This window comes from Saccharomyces kudriavzevii (genome assembly GCF_947243775.1).
Source record: "Saccharomyces kudriavzevii IFO 1802 strain IFO1802 genome assembly, chromosome: 13".
In the NCBI taxonomy this organism is placed as follows: domain Eukaryota; kingdom Fungi; phylum Ascomycota; class Saccharomycetes; order Saccharomycetales; family Saccharomycetaceae; genus Saccharomyces; species Saccharomyces kudriavzevii.
In genome coordinates, this window is record NC_079284.1 from 158741 (window position 1) to 177856 (window position 19116).

General features: G+C 41.8%; 10 protein-coding genes and 1 non-coding gene across 11 annotated transcripts; 7 read left to right on the forward strand and 4 right to left on the reverse strand.

The window, feature by feature from the left end:
- Nucleotides 1-57: 57 nt before the first annotated feature.
- OGG1 (8-oxoguanine glycosylase OGG1) lies at nt 58-1188 on the forward strand (the record flags this gene model as incomplete). Its single annotated transcript, XM_056230172.1, has 1 exon — nt 58-1188. One exon carries the CDS (start codon nt 58-60, stop codon nt 1186-1188), a length of 1131 nt encoding a protein of 376 aa, XP_056084117.1.
- A 221-nt stretch (nt 1189-1409) lies between these two features.
- On the reverse strand, nt 1410-6434 carry NTE1 (lysophospholipase; the record flags this gene model as incomplete). Its single annotated transcript, XM_056230173.1, has 1 exon — nt 1410-6434. The coding sequence occupies one exon, from the start codon at nt 6432-6434 to the stop codon at nt 1410-1412; it is 5025 nt and encodes a 1674-aa protein (XP_056084118.1).
- A 507-nt stretch (nt 6435-6941) lies between these two features.
- HUG1 (Hug1p) lies at nt 6942-7148 on the forward strand (the record flags this gene model as incomplete). The annotated part of the gene is made up of 1 exon (XM_056230174.1): nt 6942-7148. One exon carries the CDS (start codon nt 6942-6944, stop codon nt 7146-7148), a length of 207 nt encoding a protein of 68 aa, XP_056084119.1.
- Nucleotides 7149-7566: 418 nt separating this feature from the next.
- Nucleotides 7567-7878, forward strand: SML1 (ribonucleotide reductase inhibiting protein SML1; the record flags this gene model as incomplete). Its single annotated transcript, XM_056230175.1, has 1 exon — nt 7567-7878. The coding sequence occupies one exon, from the start codon at nt 7567-7569 to the stop codon at nt 7876-7878; it is 312 nt and encodes a 103-aa protein (XP_056084120.1).
- A 461-nt stretch (nt 7879-8339) lies between these two features.
- CMP2 (calcineurin catalytic subunit A) lies at nt 8340-10178 on the forward strand (the record flags this gene model as incomplete). Its single annotated transcript, XM_056230176.1, has 1 exon — nt 8340-10178. One exon carries the CDS (start codon nt 8340-8342, stop codon nt 10176-10178), a length of 1839 nt encoding a protein of 612 aa, XP_056084121.1.
- Nucleotides 10179-10367: 189 nt separating this feature from the next.
- Nucleotides 10368-12342, reverse strand: IMD4 (IMP dehydrogenase IMD4; the record flags this gene model as incomplete). Its single annotated transcript, XM_056230177.1, has 2 exons — nt 10368-11482; nt 11883-12342. The coding sequence occupies 2 exons, from the start codon at nt 12340-12342 to the stop codon at nt 10368-10370; spliced, it is 1575 nt and encodes a 524-aa protein (XP_056084122.1).
- Nucleotides 12343-12955: 613 nt separating this feature from the next.
- SPC2 (signal peptidase complex subunit SPC2) lies at nt 12956-13492 on the forward strand (the record flags this gene model as incomplete). Its single annotated transcript, XM_056230178.1, has 1 exon — nt 12956-13492. The coding sequence occupies one exon, from the start codon at nt 12956-12958 to the stop codon at nt 13490-13492; it is 537 nt and encodes a 178-aa protein (XP_056084123.1).
- Nucleotides 13493-13729: 237 nt separating this feature from the next.
- CYB2 (L-lactate dehydrogenase (cytochrome)) lies at nt 13730-15505 on the reverse strand (the record flags this gene model as incomplete). Its single annotated transcript, XM_056230179.1, has 1 exon — nt 13730-15505. One exon carries the CDS (start codon nt 15503-15505, stop codon nt 13730-13732), a length of 1776 nt encoding a protein of 591 aa, XP_056084124.1.
- Nucleotides 15506-16492: 987 nt separating this feature from the next.
- Nucleotides 16493-16581, forward strand: Skdi_13.trna2Y. The gene is given in 2 exon segments: nt 16493-16531; nt 16546-16581. It is a non-coding gene; the product is annotated as a tRNA-Tyr (tRNA).
- A 209-nt stretch (nt 16582-16790) lies between these two features.
- SKDI13G0890 (uncharacterized protein) lies at nt 16791-17363 on the reverse strand (the record flags this gene model as incomplete). The annotated part of the gene is made up of 1 exon (XM_056230180.1): nt 16791-17363. The coding sequence occupies one exon, from the start codon at nt 17361-17363 to the stop codon at nt 16791-16793; it is 573 nt and encodes a 190-aa protein (XP_056084125.1).
- Nucleotides 17364-17991: 628 nt separating this feature from the next.
- On the forward strand, nt 17992-18900 carry SUR7 (Sur7p; the record flags this gene model as incomplete). Its single annotated transcript, XM_056230182.1, has 1 exon — nt 17992-18900. The coding sequence occupies one exon, from the start codon at nt 17992-17994 to the stop codon at nt 18898-18900; it is 909 nt and encodes a 302-aa protein (XP_056084126.1).
- Nucleotides 18901-19116: the final 216 nt, after the last annotated feature.

Sequence of the window (19116 nt, forward strand, 5' to 3'; positions counted from 1 at the left end):
AAAGAGAAAAAATCGAGACACCTTGAACTTGCAATTGTGACCTTCCGTACATTCTAGATGTCTTATAAATTTGGCGTGCTTACTGTTAATAAAAGTGAGCTTTGTTTGGCGAACGTGCTGCAGGCTGGTCAATCTTTCCGATGGATTTGGGACGAGAAGCTAAATCAGTACAGCACTACAATGAAAGTAGGCAAACGTGAAAACTATTCAGTGGTGATTTTGAGACAAAATGGAGATAAAAATCTCATAGAATTTGCTGCTATTGGTGATTATGGCGGTCAAGACGCGTTAAAAACACATCTAACAGAGTATTTTAGATTGGACGTGTCACTGAAACACTTATTTGATAATGTATGGATTCCAAATGATAAAACATTTGCAAAACTGTCTCCACAAGGTATTCGTATTTTGGCTCAGGAACCATGGGAGACGCTAATTTCCTTCATTTGCTCAAGTAATAACAACATTTCAAGGATCACGAGAATGTGCAACAGCCTTAGCTCTAACTTCGGGAATCTGATCACAACAATTGATGGTGTCACTTACCACTCCTTCCCGACAAGTGAAGAGCTAGCTTCCAGGGGAACTGAAACTAGCTTACGTGAACTAGGCTTTGGATATAGGGCTAAGTACATTATCGAAACTGCGAAGAAGTTGAAGAAGGACAAAGCTGACTCTAATATTGCTGGAGACACCGAGTATCTTCAACGTATATGCAAAGACGCACAATATGAAGATGTTAGAGAGCACCTGATGTCTTACAATGGCGTGGGCCCTAAAGTTGCAGATTGCGTTTGTCTAATGGGTTTACATATGGATGGTATTGTACCTGTTGATGTCCATGTAAGTAGAATCGCGAAGAGGGATTACCAAATATCTGCGAACAAGAACCATATCAGAGAGTTGAGAGCAAAATACAACGACCTGCCAATCACAAGAAAAAAAATCAATTTAGAGCTCGATCATATTAGGTTGGTGTTTTTGGAGAGATGGGGATCGCATGCTGGTTGGGCACAAGGCATTTTATTCTCCAAGGAGGTCGGAGCCACTAGTGGTAGTACTACAAGTGGTGAAGTAAAGAAAAGGAAATGGAGTATAGTGAAAGAAGTCGAGCAAATTGCCACAAAACAAATGGCTTTGAAAGTAGAGCTGGCTAAGGTGCATATTAAGGAAGCTAAGATCGATTAGCTAAAAAGTTGGCAGCAAGCAGTGCCGAATAAATTATGCCACTGATGATATGATACGTATTCTTGGAAGGAAACTATGAGGTAAAAGCTGAAATATGACTTTGTATATACAGTATAAAAACATTCATATATAAAACGATAAAGATACAGTAGAAAGCAATGCAATACTCAAATCCATCTATAAGGACAGTATAGATCAAAAGTCTTGAAAAACCGGATCTATCAAACACTATTTCTTCTATGCAGTAAAAACTCAGGAACTTCAGAATTCAAAGTGCTTTCTTGCGAACCTGGAATGTATGGCATCTTATCGTCATCAATCAACCCCTGCAAAAACACACGTCCGTAGTCTACACCCACATGATAAATCTCTTCGAATTTACTGAAGTCCAAGGTCGCATATTCTTCAATAGGTGGTCTGACGTAAACAACACCTGGTGTATTCTTCGCCTTTTCTAAAGCATTCACCGATGCAACATAACCCAATCTTACTTGGATTTCAGCCATATTGGGTATATTCGGATGAGAAGAGAATGGATTCCACCTATTGAAAATGATCCAAAACCCATTCAAGGAATCACCATACTCCATAGGTGTTCTATCATCAGCAGAACCTACATCGACTGCAAATATAGTTTGACAACCACGTGCTCTCATTTCAGTAACGGGTAAATTATCAACATATCCACCATCAAGCAACATAGAGCCGTTCTCTTCTAAAGGGGGTAAAAGACCAGCAAGGGACATTGAAGCTCTGATGTATCTCCAAGCATACCCAAAGGAATGTATCTCTTGAACCGAATCGGTAATATTAGTAGAATTACAATAGTATTGAATCCAAAAATCTTCAATTCTTGTATCTCCGAAAGTTTTCCAAATACCCCTATTGAATTCGTGACCAGTAGTATAAGAAGTAACAGGCCAGGTGAGGTCCGTTAACATTCTCCATATAGAGGAAATTCGACCAGCAAACTTCTTCACGCGACCATAAATTGGCACCAAATCATAATCTTTTGCATACAATCCCCCAACAAAAGACCCAATAGATGTACCGCCAATAACGTCAACAGGAATACCTTGCTCCTCAATAGCCTGGATGACACCTAAGTGGCTAATACCTCTAGCACCTCCACCACCAAGAACAAGTCCGATAGCTTGGCCGGAAAGAATTCTAGCTAACCTTAGAAAATCATTTTTGTGCCTATGTACTGGCGTGTAATATTGTCTTTTACTTTTCATAAATCTTGAGGAAAAATTCTCTACCGTATTTTTGATCGAATCTGGTAGTAATTTTGATATGTTCAGTTGAGTTTTTCTACTGAATTCTGTTTGAATTAATTTATCCATCAGTGCCAACGCACCATTATTCAAGACATGCATTTTGCCTTCGTTCATCAAGGCTGGTCCTGTTAAACTAAATTGGATATGATGATGGGAATGAACCCATGGTCTATAGCGTAACCATTTATGAGTCAATCCTGGTTCTACATATCTTTCAGGATGTAGAAGAATTAACTCGGTTCTGGCAGTTGTCTTTGAATTCAATAATAGCTTTTCATATTCTCCGATATTGGCCGATGGGGATCTAGCATCTGCTAGTAAAAGAATACAATCACCTTGTGCGATGCAGGTTCTTGTCCAATTAGATTTAACTGGTGTATCTGATATATAAACAACAGTTTGATACATTTCCTCCAATTCAGCGAAGTAACCACTTTGTTTTAGTTTGGACAACCTGTCAAATGCATGACGGCCCAAGTGTGTCAAGGTGGTTCTTTGATTTAATCCAATGGTAGTTCTTCCGACTTGTTTAAAGGCTTGGACTAATTTCATAGCAAAAGCTTCCACAGGTAGCCCACTGGTAATTGGTAAGATGGTGATGGTTCTAAAAGTGATCGTACCGGAGGTAATGTTTTGAGGTTTATGGCTTAATGAGCTAGAATAAGACGCCTTAGTTGGGGGAATTAGAGAACTGAAGTCATTTTCTTTTATAGATAATGGATCGCCTGTTAATGCTGGTACAGTTCCATCTCCAACAATTTTCTTGGCGACTAATCTTGAAACTCTAATCATGATAGATGGATGTTCAAGAGCTAGCAACTCAAATAGAGTCCTTGGAATTCTCGCTAATTCAGAATCTCTCACGGCCACTATTGTAGAGTATCTATTCATAGCAGTAAGAACTTCAACCTCGCCAAAACTTTCGCCCTGGGCTAATTCTCCTATAATGATATTTTGAGTCTCAACATCTTCGGGAAGTGTATTAGAGTTGGATGACGACTGTTGTTGTAGTTGCCTTAATCTACCATTAAGAACAACATAAATACCATTAGCCGAGTCACCCTGCGAGAAGAGAGTTTCAGATGCTCTTAAATGGACCCACTCCAAAGCATGGTCTAACTTTAATAGCCTTGAAGATAGCAATTTAGTTAGCGAATCAGAAATCCGCAAATAAATTAAAAAATATTTATCAAACAGTCTTTCCAAAGTTTCACTGGATAAGAAACCAGCGTAAACATCAGTCTTAGCAACGAGATTTACAAACGATTTGTAGCCAATCAAAGAGGATAAATAACCCACAATGCCACCAGAACCTACAGAATATAAAAAATGCTGCGAATGATGTGATTTTTCACCCTTGCGTGGAGTTGATGAACCCTGTTCAGGTTTAGACATTGTGGATACTACGGATGAGGAAAAATTTGTCGTTACGTTTACTTTACCAGAAATGATGTAGAACAGACCTTTACCACGAGCGTTCTGTTCGACTATGGTGGAGCCTTTTTTGAAATATTTTAGTTGGATGCCTTGTGCAAAGTCTTTTTTAACATCTTCGAAGTCCAAATTTGGTGTCAACTCCTCTTTGTAGGTTCTAGCTCTTTTCTTATTAAAGTTTTTATTATTGACATGCCTTTTGTTAGAGGAAATGGTGTATTCCTTTGGCAAGATTCTCAACATTGTCGGTTGGGTTTTTGGTGATGCAAATGACGAAGCTACAGAAACGTCAGATGGTGTATAGTTAGGATTCATTAAGAAGCTTGCATCACTTGGACGGCGACTGTATGAACCATCAAATTGAGGAGAATTCGAAGAGGACAAATTTGCCGTCGAAGAAGAAGAGGTGGACATATTGCTTTTGTCTACACCCAAATATGTTAACATTGCCTCCACCAAAGCCATTCTTAGAGCAGAGTCCTCGGTTTCCTCTTGAGCAGCGGAGAAGGATGTTGTTGGTAATAAATTAGGTCCTGGAGAGAGACGCCCTCTCGAATGGACCGGGCTCTGGCGCATACGGTCATTTGGAGTAGCATTATCCATGGCCAAAGGGGTTGAATTAAGTTGTGCGTTACGCAATTCAGGGGACAAAGAGGAATATTTTTTTGAGTGAATGGAGGCGTTGTTACTGCTACTTCTGGAAGATATTTTGTTGTGATTTGACGTAGACGTATTAATACCACTTAGTTTAGGGCGGTTGCTATTATGGATTGGATTAGGTGACATCATAGCAATGGTTCTAGATAATGGGACATTAGACAATAAATCGCCAGGATTGAATTGGTCTCTTGAACCCAGTACAACGTGTCTCGAACTTGGATGGTGGATGAACTCTGGTTTCAGTAAAAGGGAGCTTGAACTTGCACTGGCGTTGGCGTTGGCGATTTTAAGTGATTGTATAATATCATCCGTGGGCTTTGCTTTAGATGGTTTCTTCAACTCGGAGGAAACTTTATTCTTTTTAGCCTGTGATGCCAAGTCAGATGACCCATCAGTCTTATCTGCATTCTTAAACTTGCGGATGACAGCCTCTTTCAGATAGTACGGCAACTCGTAGACGATGGATTTATTCAGTAGGACCTCGATATCCATAATTTCCTTCGTCAAGCCCAAATAGTCATGAGCAGTTTGGAAGGTAACATGGTAAAGTTTGGTGAGTACCATCTGGATGATATGAGAGGCAGACCGCGGGTATTTTGCGGTCAATTTGGCGAACGACTGTGGTGGTATAATACCTATTGTACAGTCAGTGGCAGCACGAGCGACTAGTTTAGGCATGGAAGAGGGGAAAGCTGGAGAGCCATTACTAGAGTTTGCAGGGGAATTCGTGGTCGAAAAGTCCTGCTCTGACGAATAGAATAAGTTGCTGGCGGAAACGGTGGCGTCTACTGGCGAGGATAACTCGGAGGGAAGGTTATTATTGTTGTTGTTATCTGGGGACATTGAATCCGTGAAAAGATTTAGAATGCTCACGAGGGAGGTCAGTGGGTTCCCTGACTTGACTGTGTTCAAGAGCTGAAATTTTCCCAGTCCATTTTTCAAGCGAATGTAACCCACGGATTCATCTTCCTCATCAATGGGGTTGGAAGAACAGGACCTGGTGTCGTGATCATCATCATCCTCCTCCTCCTCCTCCTCCTCCTCTTCATCCTCAAAACCATCTGTGTCACTATGGTCAGTTTCGTCGTCATGGTCCTTTTCCGAACGGTCTACCTCGTGATATAATTGCAAAGTACCTTCGACGACGATTGCAAACCCAATGGTACTGTCCAACAGCAAAATCTCGCCTTCGTCCATTTTTTGGGTTTTCATATTCTTAGTCAAGTCATGGAAGACCGGTTTTTCCAGGTAGCCAAATATTTTGATGGCACTTAAAAATTGGTCAAGGTAGGACGAGAGAAATGTTTCGTTTTCGTTGCCATCTTTCAATGGATTCTTTTTCGAGTTATTAGTCGAGCTTGGAGCCGTGGGAGGAGATCCTGTGGCAGACGACGGGTTGACCGATTGGGTGGAAGATGCGGCGATGCTGGCGCTGGAGCCGGATTTCCCTGTATTGTCCAGCGGCAAGAACTCCGGAGTGAGTTTCTTGTACTGAGAAAGGATTCTCTCCTTCATAATGGTGTAGGTCACAAAGGTGACGACAGCTAGAGCAAACAAGATCAGCCAGAAGGAGAGCGTGAAATGGACGCGGTGAAACTTGAAGAAGACCCATTTGGGAATCCTAAAAAGCGATAAAGTTGCCAGATACCATGCGCACCTGAGCACCAGGCGGGAACTACCCATGATGAAGTAGGACACTACCCACGAGAGGTTAAACAGGGATGAAAGTGACCACGTCTGCGCCCCAGAAACGATCTGATCGGCTAGACATGTCTGGAATCTATAAGAAGTGGCATTACTGGAATTAATACTGGCGCCAAGATTGTTCGTGTTTCGACCGGTAGCGTTGGTGTTGTTCGTAGTGCAATTCATTGATCGCTCGCGGAAAAAACTAGAGCCGGGGCCTTCTAATTATTTTCTTGATTGTTATTCTTTATAGAGTTCTGTGGTCTTTATCATCCCTGTAAACTTTCGAGAAAAGTGTCAATATTCCAAGATTTTCCAAGATCCTTCCTTGTAAACTTGGGAAAAAAAAAAAGAACGGGGTTCTCAGAAGAAACGGGATTTTTCCAAAGGGCTAAGAGGCACTTTATTATAGGGCTCGTAATTCGGTAAGAAGGCATTCCAACAGAGCTCTGATCAAAACGTTAGGGCCGACAGGGCACAAAGGTTGCCTTCGTATTTCGTTGCCGTGGAAACGAGATACGAGATACGAAGGCAACTGCTTCCCAACATATAAAAGGCCATGCCTTTTGGCGTTTCCTATTGTCTTTTGGATACTCTCCTTCTTCTTCCTCCCTTCCTCTTCTTTAGCATAATAAAAAAACATATATCTATATATATATAACTACAATTCACACCAGCAACAAAAAAATCAAAATGACTATGGACCAAGGCCTCAACCCAAAACAATTCTTCCTTGACGAAGTCATCCTGCAAGACACCCTCTGCTCGATGAGCAACCGTGTCAACAGCAGCGTCAAGACCGGCTACCTACTACCTAAGGGCCATGTTCCCTCCGCCAACATCATTGCCGTGGAACGTCGTGGTGGCCTTTCTGACATTGGCAAGAAGTCTGCGAATTAAGGACCTGCTCTCCAGTTTTTTTTAGGCTAGTGATTGGAAAAAAGAACAATAGAATAGAACACATTAGAACATGATAAATACGTTTTTTTATATTTAGTCCTCGTACATACGAATAATCAACATTTTCCGCCAACTACAATCGAAAACTTTTTTTTTCGTTTCCACTGAGCCCAAACGGGCTGGAGTACCCGCCGCGGTCACCGCTTCGGGAAGTCATCCGTCCCAAAAAGGAAATAGAAGAACACGCTGTTGCCTTTTTCGACTATCGCCCGTTTCGTCCGACTTCGCCTCAGCGGGTATAAAAGGAGTTCTGTTTTTTTCAACTTCCCCTCCTCATCAATCTCATTTTAACTGCAATTTTGTTTTCTCCTGATCTTGAAGTTTGACTAACACATTTTAAACTGCCTAACCCTCCACTATGCAAAACTCTCAAGACCGTTTTTACGCTCAACGTCGCTCCCAAGAACAAGCACCTTCCACCTTGCGTACCGTGACTATGGCGGAATTCAGAAGAGTGCCCTTGCCACCCATGGCTGAGGCCCCTATGTTGTCTTCTCAGAGCTCCACGAGTAGCTCCGCTTCTGCTTCTGCCTCCTCGCTGGAAATGTGGGAAAAGGATTTGGAAGAAAGACTTAACTCCATCGACCATGACATGAACAACAACAAGTTTGGGTCCGGTGAACTCAAGTCTATGTTCAATCAGGGTAAGGTCGAAGAAATGGACTTTTAATGTCATTTTTGCCCGCTAGTTCTGTTCTTTCCTGTCCTCAGATACCCCCTCCTCTACAGGGACCGTCCCCCACTACTGTTGTTGTCATTCTTAAATCGTTTTTCCTCGTGCATTTTCCCTTATATACATATTACATATATGCTCTTTTACGTATTTCTCTATCGTTATAAAGATACTCTATTATTCGTTTTACTAAGGCTAGCCCAGTTTTTTTTTTTTGTTAGCGCCAATTCTACCTACCTCCCTTTCTTAATTGATACTTTTTCGGTCCGAGAAATTTTTGAACAAAGACAAAAGAGAAAATGTCCAAAAATACATTCAATCAAGACTCCTATTTTCTTTTTGGAAAAACAGCTTTTCTCATAAGATCACCAACCCAATTGCTTCGGTAAAAAGCAAAATAAAGTCTTGTCATCTTTTAAAAGTCCGCAAAAGGTTCTGTGCTCGTCCTCGAACCCGCAATGTCTTTAGACGCTATAAGAAATACTGAGCAAATAAACGCCGCTATTAAAATTATAGAAAATAAAATAGAACGTCCGGAATCATCCGCAACCTCCATAGAGTCCAAGTCTACCGCTGCTACTGCTGCTGCTGCTGCTACTGCTGCTAATGCTACTACTGCCTCCACACAAGCTTCCAGAGACCTCACGCAGTACACCCTTGATGACGGAAGAACCGTATCGACAGACCGCAGAATAATGAGTAAGGTCCCCGCCATCACGTCGCATATCCCGACGGATGAAGAGCTGTTCCAACCGGATGGGATACCTCGCCACGAATTCCTAAAAGACCACTTCAAGCGCGAGGGCAAACTGTCCATCGCGCAAGCGGCCAAGATCATCACCCTCGCTACAGAACTCTTCAGTAAAGAACCCAACCTTATATCCGTCCCAGCCCCAATCACGGTCTGTGGTGACATTCATGGCCAGTTCTTCGATCTTCTGAAGTTGTTCGAAGTCGGCGGTGACCCGGTCACGACATCGTATCTGTTCTTAGGAGATTACGTTGATAGAGGATCCTTTTCGTTTGAATGTCTTATTTACTTATATTCTTTGAAATTGAACTTTAACGACCATTTTTGGCTACTAAGAGGGAACCATGAATGTAAACATTTGACTTCGTATTTCACCTTCAAGAATGAAATGCTGCACAAATATAATCTAGATATCTACGAAAAATGCTGCGAATCGTTCAACAACCTACCTTTAGCAGCACTGATGAATGGACAGTATCTCTGTGTTCACGGTGGTATCTCCCCTGAGTTAAACTCTCTACAAGATATCAACAACTTGAACAGGTTTAGAGAGATTCCTTCGCATGGACTGATGTGTGATCTGTTGTGGGCTGACCCGATTGAAGAGTACGACGAAGTTATGGATAAAGACCTGACCGAGGAAGATATTGTGAACTCCAAGACAATGGTCCCTCACCACGGTAAGATGGCCCCTCCAAGGGACATGTTTGTTCCAAACTCGGTGAGAGGCTGTTCGTATGCCTTCACGTATCGCGCTGCATGTCATTTCCTACAAGAAACCGGTCTATTATCCATCATCAGGGCGCACGAGGCTCAAGACGCCGGATATAGAATGTACAAGAATACCAAGACTTTGGGCTTCCCTTCTCTTTTGACCCTTTTCAGCGCTCCAAACTACTTGGACACCTACAACAATAAGGCAGCTATACTGAAATATGAGAACAATGTTATGAACATTAGACAGTTCAACATGACTCCGCATCCTTATTGGTTGCCAGATTTCATGGACGTGTTCACGTGGTCCCTGCCATTTGTTGGCGAAAAGGTTACAGAAATGCTAGTTGCAATCCTGAACATCTGTACTGAAGATGAACTGGAAGTCGAAACCCCCGTGATTGAAGAATTAGTCGGTACTGATAAAAAATTGCCGCAGATAAGCAAATCGAAGGGGGCTCCACAGACTGCCGCATCGACTCCCCCCAAGCATACTTCTATCTTAGATAACGAATATCGAAGGAAAGCCCTAAGAAATAAAATCTTGGCCGTTGCCAAAGTTTCCAGAATGTATTCTGTTCTCAGGGAGGAAAACGATAAAGTCCAGTTCTTGAAAGACCACAATTCAGGGGTATTGCCACGTGGTGCTCTGTCTAATGGCGTAGAAGGTTTAGACGAGGCCTTATCCACTTTTGAAAGAGCAAGAAAGCATGATTTAATCAATGAAAAATTACCGCCTTCATTGGATGAACTGAAAAATGAAAATAAGAAGTATTACGAAAAAGTTTGGGAAAAGGTACATCAACATGATGCAACGAAAGATGATAAGTAGAACGAAACAATATTTTCCATATACGTACTTTACTGTATAAGAAATTAACACTATCATCTAATTAGGATACCGGCGCCTCCCTAGCGGGTACTGAGCCATACCGCATTCATTAGTTCTATATTTTTTTTTTAATTATATGAAAGTATCTAAATATGCAAAAATAAACTTTTATTTTCTAAGAATGTTCACTCAATTGTGTAAACGTTTTTCATATGAGTGCAAGTTATGAACGCCACCTTCTAATTGAGCAGAAGCGGTTCTAAATTCAAATCTGACTTCACCCTTTTGGACGTTCTCTTTTAACAGGTCCAATGAACCGTAACCAATATCCTGACAAGAATGTTGCAAACCATTGTACAAGTATGGAACAAACTTCTTGACGGATCCCTTATCAATAACAGCACCAGAAACACCTTGTGCAACCAAGACACTGTCAGATTCAGAGAAATAACGAGAGGTGGAGGCATTACCCTTGTTACCGGTCTTTTGCATAGCATCGATAGACCCCATACCACGGTAAACCTTCAATCGTTTACCATCTTTGAAGAAGTATTCTCCTGGTGATTCGGTAGTACCAGCTAACATACCACCCATCATAACGGTGGAGGAACCAAGAGCCAAAGCCTTGGTGATGTGACCTATGTTTTGAACACCACCATCAGCCATACATGGAACGCCGAATTGGTTTGCAAATTCACAAACGTTGTAAACAGCAGTACCTTGTGGTCTACCGCAGGCCATAACTTCTTGAGTTATACAAATGGAACCAGAACCCATACCAATTCTCAAACCATCGGCACCAGCAGCAATCAAGTTAGCAGCTTGTTCTCTGTCGGCAACATTACCAGCAATGATTTCCAAACCTGGGTAGGTTTCTTTAATCCATCTGATCATGTTCAATTGGAACACAGAGTTACCTTGAGATGAGTCCAAGATAACGACATCCAAACCAGCCTCAACTAGTAAACTTAGTCTTTCCTTATCAGCATCGATAGTACCAATGGCAGCACCACATAGCAGTTGCTTTGTGGTTGCACTCTTGGAGGCCAGCGGGTAATTTTGATTCTTCATCAAATCTGCTCTTGACAACATGGAAACCAAGTTGCCCTCTTCGTCAACGATTAGCAATTTGCCCGTTTTAGTTTGTTTTAGAATTTCATTACCTTCTTTCAAAGTAATACCTTTGATACCAGTAACTGGGTTTTTGGTCATAACTTCGGAAACGGTTAATGTTTCATCTTCCAAAAATTGAATATCACGGGATGTGACCAACCCAATTAATTTACCTGGACATTTACCATTTTCTAAATTCAAATGCCAGTATTTATTTCCTCATTCTTTTCATTTTTATGCAGATTGAAGAAATCTTCAACTGGAAAGAAAAGAAGAAAAAAAATTACATATCGATGTTAGTAAAATAAGCTTGCGAACTAATTGAATTCCTCATATGCAGTGCATTCTTATTAGTCGGACATGATGGATCTTCCAAAAAGATGTGAAATGATTTAATTCAGGGTAAAAGGTCTCTACAAGATCGTTTGATCACAGTCAGTAGAACGAAAGTTATTGATATAAGAAAATTGATCATCATATTAAATTTTTTTCACGCCTGAAGGAGGAACTATGATCGAACTAAAAGGGACACCTCATTGAAGAAACGGATATTGGGAACCACTGTAAAATTGTAGGGAAAAAAAAACATACCAGTAACTGGAAAACCAGAGAAACCGAACTTTCTCTTCATGGCTTTAACCTCACCAACAGTGGTAGTTGGTGAAATGACAATTGGAGAATTGATGAAACCGTTTTCAAACATCTTAACTTTCTTAACCATGGAAGCCTGTTCCTTTGGAGTACAGTTGTGATGAATGAAACCTATACCACCCAACAAAGCCATATAGATAGCCATATCTGCTTCAGTGACTGTGTCCATGGGAGAAGAGACAAATGGGGTGTTCAAAGTGATCTTCTTGGTCAATTTGGTTTGTAAACTGACAGCAGAAGATGGGAAGTCTACCAAACCTGGTAAAACTAGGAAATCATTGTAGGTTAGACCACCTCTAATCGAGGAATCCATCAATTCCTGGACAGAAAGACCATCTTTGGAACTGTAAGTCTTTAAATGTTCTAAAGCCTTTTTGTGATCCAATAAAGCAGCAGTCATTGCAAAAATGTTTTGTTAGGGTTTGGTAAAGCTATGGAAATTGGTCCAAGATCCTTTGGTTCAAACAGCAAAGAAGACCAGAGAAAATGTAAAAGCCACCATTTTTTCATACAAAATTTTAAGCCCAAGAATATGAGAAATAGAAAAGAAAAATTGCGATGAGCCAGTATAGTCTGGACCGGATGGATTCTCAACTGGATATTTATATGACTTCTCCAGAGTGGAAGTTTTTTTTGTTTTTTTTTTCAGCATCTCGAAGAGCTAAAAAAAAAAAGGAACGAAAGTGCCACGGCAAAGACTTTTTCACATTAGGGTTAGTTAGAAGAAAAGAATAAGTCATTGTGCAGTATTAGCAGAACAATTTGGTTGCCATAAGATGATGGCGACACATTTGCACGTATCGCAATCCAGGTGTTTTTTGTAACAGCTACTCTCCACCAGCTTGTCGTAATATCAGTATAATTGTATAGAGAAATGCCTTCTTGATGGGGCGGAAACCCTTTAGAGATTTTTTCAAACTCTGCAAAATCATGGCAAACAAAAATTGACGACTAATTGTACATGAAGAAGCGGGATAGTGCAAGGGATTACGAGGAAAATATATCTGTCGAACATGAGTACTGCTAAACCTATTAATGTGTATTCCATCCCCGAACTGAACCAAGCTTTGGATGAAGCTTTACCTTCTGTTTTCGCGAGGTTGAACTATGAGAGATCATACGCCTTGGTCGATGCTAAATTGTACATAGGGTACACCATTGCTGTCATGGCTGGGTTGAGTTTCTTTTTGGACAAAAAGTTCGAGAGATCAGAGATCATCGTTTATCAAAAGCTTTTAGTGGGAGCATATTTCATTTTATCATTAATGTTCTGGTACTTTTCTCGTTTCATCGAAAAGGGGACTGTTTATGTGGGTAAGAAAAGAGATACAAAGGAGGAGATATATGTAAAAACGAAATTCAAAAACAATGAGCCCTTGTATCTTGTCGATCTCATCCAGAAGAAGAATGGGAAAGACTCTAGGAAAAATTTGAAGGCTAAATTAGAAGCGAACAGGGTCTTTAATGAGAGCGGATATCTACAAAATGATGTATATTTCAAGTGGTTCTCTGAACAGCTCAATGTTCTGAACACCAAAAAAAATGAATGAGTAGTATAAAAAGAAAACATGTAACTTGAAATGTTTCAAATTTTGAATTTTGAATCCTCATTTTGTGTTTCTTCGGATGATATGAAATTTAAGTCATACAAGTTTTAGATAAGTAAAAATGAATAAATAAGTGTTTTTTTTCTGGTTTCTTTTATTTTTTTCGATGCCTCAAACGAATGAAATTATTGTTCACTAGCGTACGCGAACTCCCTAAGTGTCCTCATATTCAGGCCACAATCATGCATCTTCAAATTCAGTCAAGGTGGGACCTTCATAAACTTCATTATACAGAACATCATTTGGCACCGCTACTGATCTGGCCTTCAACGTCGATAAATCTAGCAGATCAGGTTTCAATTCCGCAATGCTGTTAACACCCAAAAGCCTCATGGACATCTCGACCTCATCCCTCAAAATCTCAATAGCCTTCTCAACACCATCGCGACCATAGCATGAGTTGGCATATAAGAATGGCCTACCCAAACCTACACCTTTGGCACCTAGACACAATGCCTTCAAGATGTCCGTGCCACGACGGACACCACCGTCCACGTAGACTTCCAATTTACCCTTCAAGTTCCGTTTTTCCAGAATCGGCATCGTTTCAGCCAGGACTTCGATTGGGGCTCTTGAAAAATCTAACTGTCTACCGCCATGATTGGATAGCACCACACCACTTACGCCAATTTCTGCTGCTTTGATGACATCTTCAGTGCGTTGAACACCTTTGATGACAATAGGTAGCTTGGTCTTTGATTTCAACTCTTCAATGTCCTTCCAAGTCAAAGTAGGGTCAATGAATTTGGACAGCGCCCTCGACGCTCCTTGAGATTCTTCTACATTGGTTTTCTTCATTGCCTTTGGACCAGCCTTTGAGTTTGAGAATTTCAATTTCATATCTTTCTCTCTTTGACCCAAACTTGGAGCATCCACAGTGACAAACAATGCCTTTACGCCCAATTTTTCCACATTCTTAACCAAGTCGTCGGTGATCTTTCTATCAGAGTTGACGTACAGTTGATACCATTGAATTTGCCTGTTGGAAGGTGCCGCGCCTATAATTTCCTCAGGTGAGCACGAGGCCAAAGTAGATATCATTTGTGGGACTTTCGTCAGACCCTGGCCACAACCTCTAGCAATATCTTTCTCGCCCTCTAGTGGGTTCCCGAGTTTACACAGAGCTGTGGCAGACACGTAGAAGGGGACATCCACTCGCGAACCCAACATATCGGTCGAAACATCCACTTTGCTTACATCGACAAGGATCTTCGGCTTGAAGAAAATCCGATGATACGCGTTATGATTTTCTCTATGCGTTACTTCATCGTTGGCACCGGAAGAATAGTAGGCCCATGCTTGCTTAGTCAAAATTTGAGAAGCCAAATATTCAAAATCATAAAGATTAATAATGCTATTTAAGGGAGGCAGCAGCGATTTCAGTTGCTCTTTCCTGGCAATATCCTCCTTGGTTTCACCTGGGGCATAAGGTGGGCAGACTAGTTCTGGGGGCATGGACCCTTGTAGGGGACCCAGTTTTTTTTCTGGCGCAATGTATTTATCGATGACATTAGGGGCATGCAATGGCTCGAAAATGGCAGTGACGTCTCTTCCGGCGTTGAATTTGATAACGTCTGGCCCACCTGGGTGGTTTGGCATGAATCGTGTCAAGTCATACACGTAACCATTGATCACGACCCAACAATCATCCGCTTTATTATGTTTGGCAACTTCTGCAGGCGAGATCTTCTGCTTATTCATGTCCAGCTTAGGTTCATTATCTATCTGACCATTGTACCAGTTTAGACACACCATTGAGCCAGCGGTAGCTAAGATTGCGCCAATGCTCAAGGCAGTCCATGACTGCGTGCGTTTTCTTGAACTCTGTTCGAATGACTTGGATTTTGTGACGGCAGAACCGTAAGAGCGAACGGTGTTCAACCTAGTCTTGGACGTCCTGAGCATAGCTGCCTCGGAGGACCTCGACATTCTCAATAGAGGTTTGTATTTAAACATTACCTATTTTCGCTTGGATTTTTCTCTACGGGGACAACACCTTGTAAGATGCAAGCTACGAGATTCAAAGGCAGGAAAGAAACACAAGACATATAATCTAACCTGGACACTTATATATTTTCATGCTTCAATCTCAGGTACTGGAGAACACCTGCAGAGCAGTTAGTTCTTGGCGGTTCTTCTTTGACATTATTATTGGCCGAAGTTCTCTCTCGAGGGGGGGGGGGGCAAGGAGATATCGGCAAAAAATGCTAGCGCCTTTTATGAAAGCGTGGGGGTAGGTCTCCAAGGATAAATGGAGTAAAAGGTGCTGAGTGCTGTAAAGCACAGGCGCAAGGGTCTTCCTCATGGAGAATGGAGTTTGGTAAGGAAAAACTGCAAAAGCTTACCTGTAAGCAACGCACCGATTTGAGTGGGTGGTGATCCTTCCGATGTATGCGTAAAGGAGGACCTCAGGTTGAACGCGAAGGAGAATGTGGTCGCCAAACAGACTGGGGAAAAAGGAAGACGACATGTTGGCCAGTATAATCTTCTGACAATTGTTGGGATTCCATTTTTGGTGAGGTTAACAATATTATATATGTAGAACATATAGTAGAAGTTCTCCTCATGGATTTAGGAATCCACGAAAGGGAATCGACACTTTTACATAATCTTATTCTTATTTTCCTTCATTTTATACGCCGCTATTCATTGATCCTATTGCATTATCAATCCTTGCGCCTCAGCTTCCACTGAATTCGATGACCGTTCTGAATCTTATTTCACTGGCCTGGTCATCTTCTTAACACCGTATACGATAATCTTCTAGTTACGTGATTGAATGCATTAATCAGCTGTACCAGTAATTGATGGATAGTTGATTATTGTTCCAGCATGATGAACCTACTTGTTCCGACACAGCAGTTTCATTGCGTTCATTGTGATATGCTCTCGTCCTGTTGAACTGGGACATCCCGATATTCCATCACCTTCATGATTACACCTCCCTCGGTAGCCAAGTTGGTTTACGGCGCAAGACTGTAATTTATTACCACGAAATCTTGAGATCGGGCGTTCGAATCGCCCCCGAGGGATACTTTTTTTCTTTCATTCTTCAATTTTTCTTGGCTCGCAAACTGCAAAGGTAAGTTCCATTGTAATGACAGAGTAGCCACAGCGCTTAGCCTTCAGAAATATATTCAGTAGAGATACGTAAACAGTCGTGATATATATGTAACATATTATATTGCTTTCATAGATTTTTTTGCGTTCTTTGCAATTGTTTTTTTTTTTTGTTGTTTATTTAGTCTATATCCATGTAGTCGTCTGCAATATTGTTGCTAGTTAGCGTGGTTATGGCGGTACTGGGTAGATGTGATGCAATTGTATTTTGAGGGGGCAGAAAATGGTACTGGTGTTGAATAGCACTGGCGCTCCCACTAGTAACGTCGCCAGTTATTTCGTGATTATTCCTACCGAAATAACCGTGAATCATGTATTCTTCCGTTTCTGAGTAAAATTCGGACTCGCTTAGTGAATGGTTGTCCATGCTCTGGCGCATGTTGGCCGACTGCAAGGGAGACATCTCGGTATTTTTCTGATATGGAATATTATTATTATTGGCGGCACTAGCACTACTGCCATTATAACTGTTAGCGGCTCCGGCACTAGACGAAGACCTTGTATTCGCGGAATCTCGCTTTGTTCTCTTGGGTCTTTGGTAGAACGCGTGTGTGTCAAACTCAAAATGATCATTATTTCTTTTATTTACGATGGACTCATTACTGCTGTTGTTGCTGTATGTTGTGGCGGCATTGCTACCCGAGTTGCAATTGTTTGCTTGGAACGCAGTATTGTGTTCATAATATGAGAGCATTTCACGCACGCACCCGACTCTTGACTCAATGAATAAAATCAGCCAGGCCAGAAAAAAAGACAGCTACTTATTTGTTTCTGTCGCGGTCCCATTGTATTTCCTCTTCTACTTTATTTTGTCAAAATAAAGAAAAATTTAAGTCAGCTGAGTGCCAGAGAGAGAAAAAAGGTATTTTTCTAAAATTGGGGTTACCCTCGCTGTGAACGTGCATCATGGTGTACGAAAGCTTACCCTGTGTGGTGCCATGACAACGGGCGGGGCAACCCCTGTATTAGGTAAACATTTGTGATGGAATTGTCAAGTAGAAAACGGTAATGCGTTGGCCCAAGTCATTAGCAGTTGTATGAACACGGTCCAGCCTCGAGCATAAAGCCGTCTTCCTCGCTCTGTACTGCCGTGCAGTGCAATACAGGCCCAGTGTATGCCTTAAGTGTCCCTTTCGGGAAAAAAAGTAAACATCTGCAGACGCGGGCTCGAGGACCGCCGATACATTTTTCAGCATCTCCTCGATACTTAAACAGCAGCAAACGAGCAGCACCCACACAGGAACATCTCTGAGTCTTTCGCTTGGCCCCCCCTGTAGAAATCGCATACACTCAAGTTCAGTAACACACGTTTACACGATACCATGGTTAAGGTCTGGAACATAGCGCTGCGCTTGCTGGTATTGCTGTTTTTAGCAGGTAACACCCTGCTATTGATTCTTATGATCATATCTGGTGCCACGGATCACTATCCCGTGAACAGATTCTATTGGGTGCAAGGCAACACGACGGGTATCCCCAATGCAGGGGATGAGACCCGTTGGACTTTCTGGGGTGCCTGTTTACAGGATAAGGACGGTTCAGACACTTGCACAAACAATTTGGCCCCTGCCTACCCCATTTCGCCAGTGGACAACTTCAATACGCACGTCAATGTGCCTCAGCAGTTCATTTCTAAGAGAGATGCGTTTTACTACCTGACTAGGTTTTCGTTCTGCTTCTTCTGGATCGCATTGGCCTTTGTAGGCGTGTCTTTTATTCTTTACATTTTGTCATGGTGTTCTAAGACGATTTCGAACATGGTCCTCGTCCTCATGTCCTTCGGGTTTGTCTTCAACACGGCAGCCGTTGTTCTGCAAACGGCGGCTTCTGCCATGGCCAAAAACGCCTTCCACGATGATCATCGTAGCGCCCAATTGGGTGCTTCCATGATGGGTATGGCTTGGGCAAGTGTTTTCTTAAGTATCGTGGAATTTATCCTGCTTGTTATCTGGTTTGTTAAAGCAAAACTAGCCCCTGCTTACTCGATCGATAATTCGAGATACAGGACGTCCTCCAAATGGAACCCCTTTCATAGAGAAAAGGAGCAGGCCACGGACCCTATCTTGACCACTACCGCTCCTGAAGACATCCAACAAAGTGCAAGCATGGTGGGGCCTTCTTCCAATGCGAACGTAGTCACTGCCACTGCTGCTACGGAAAATCAACCCAAAGGTATCAACTTCTTTACTATAAGAAAATCGCACGAGCGTCCAGACGACGTTTCTGTTTAGCTCGGGCAAAGTCCCACTCTGTATTATATATTTATACCCTCTCCTTCCCTCCCCTCACAATATAATAGTTTAATTCTAATGTCAATAATATCCTACATTTTCTGTATCACCTAAGATCTCTCGCCCGGACGACCTTCAAACGCTTGCTATAGCCATAATGTTCGAAGGACCATTCCTTTCTTTCCTTGCACTTAGGTACACCTTTCATGTCACTGT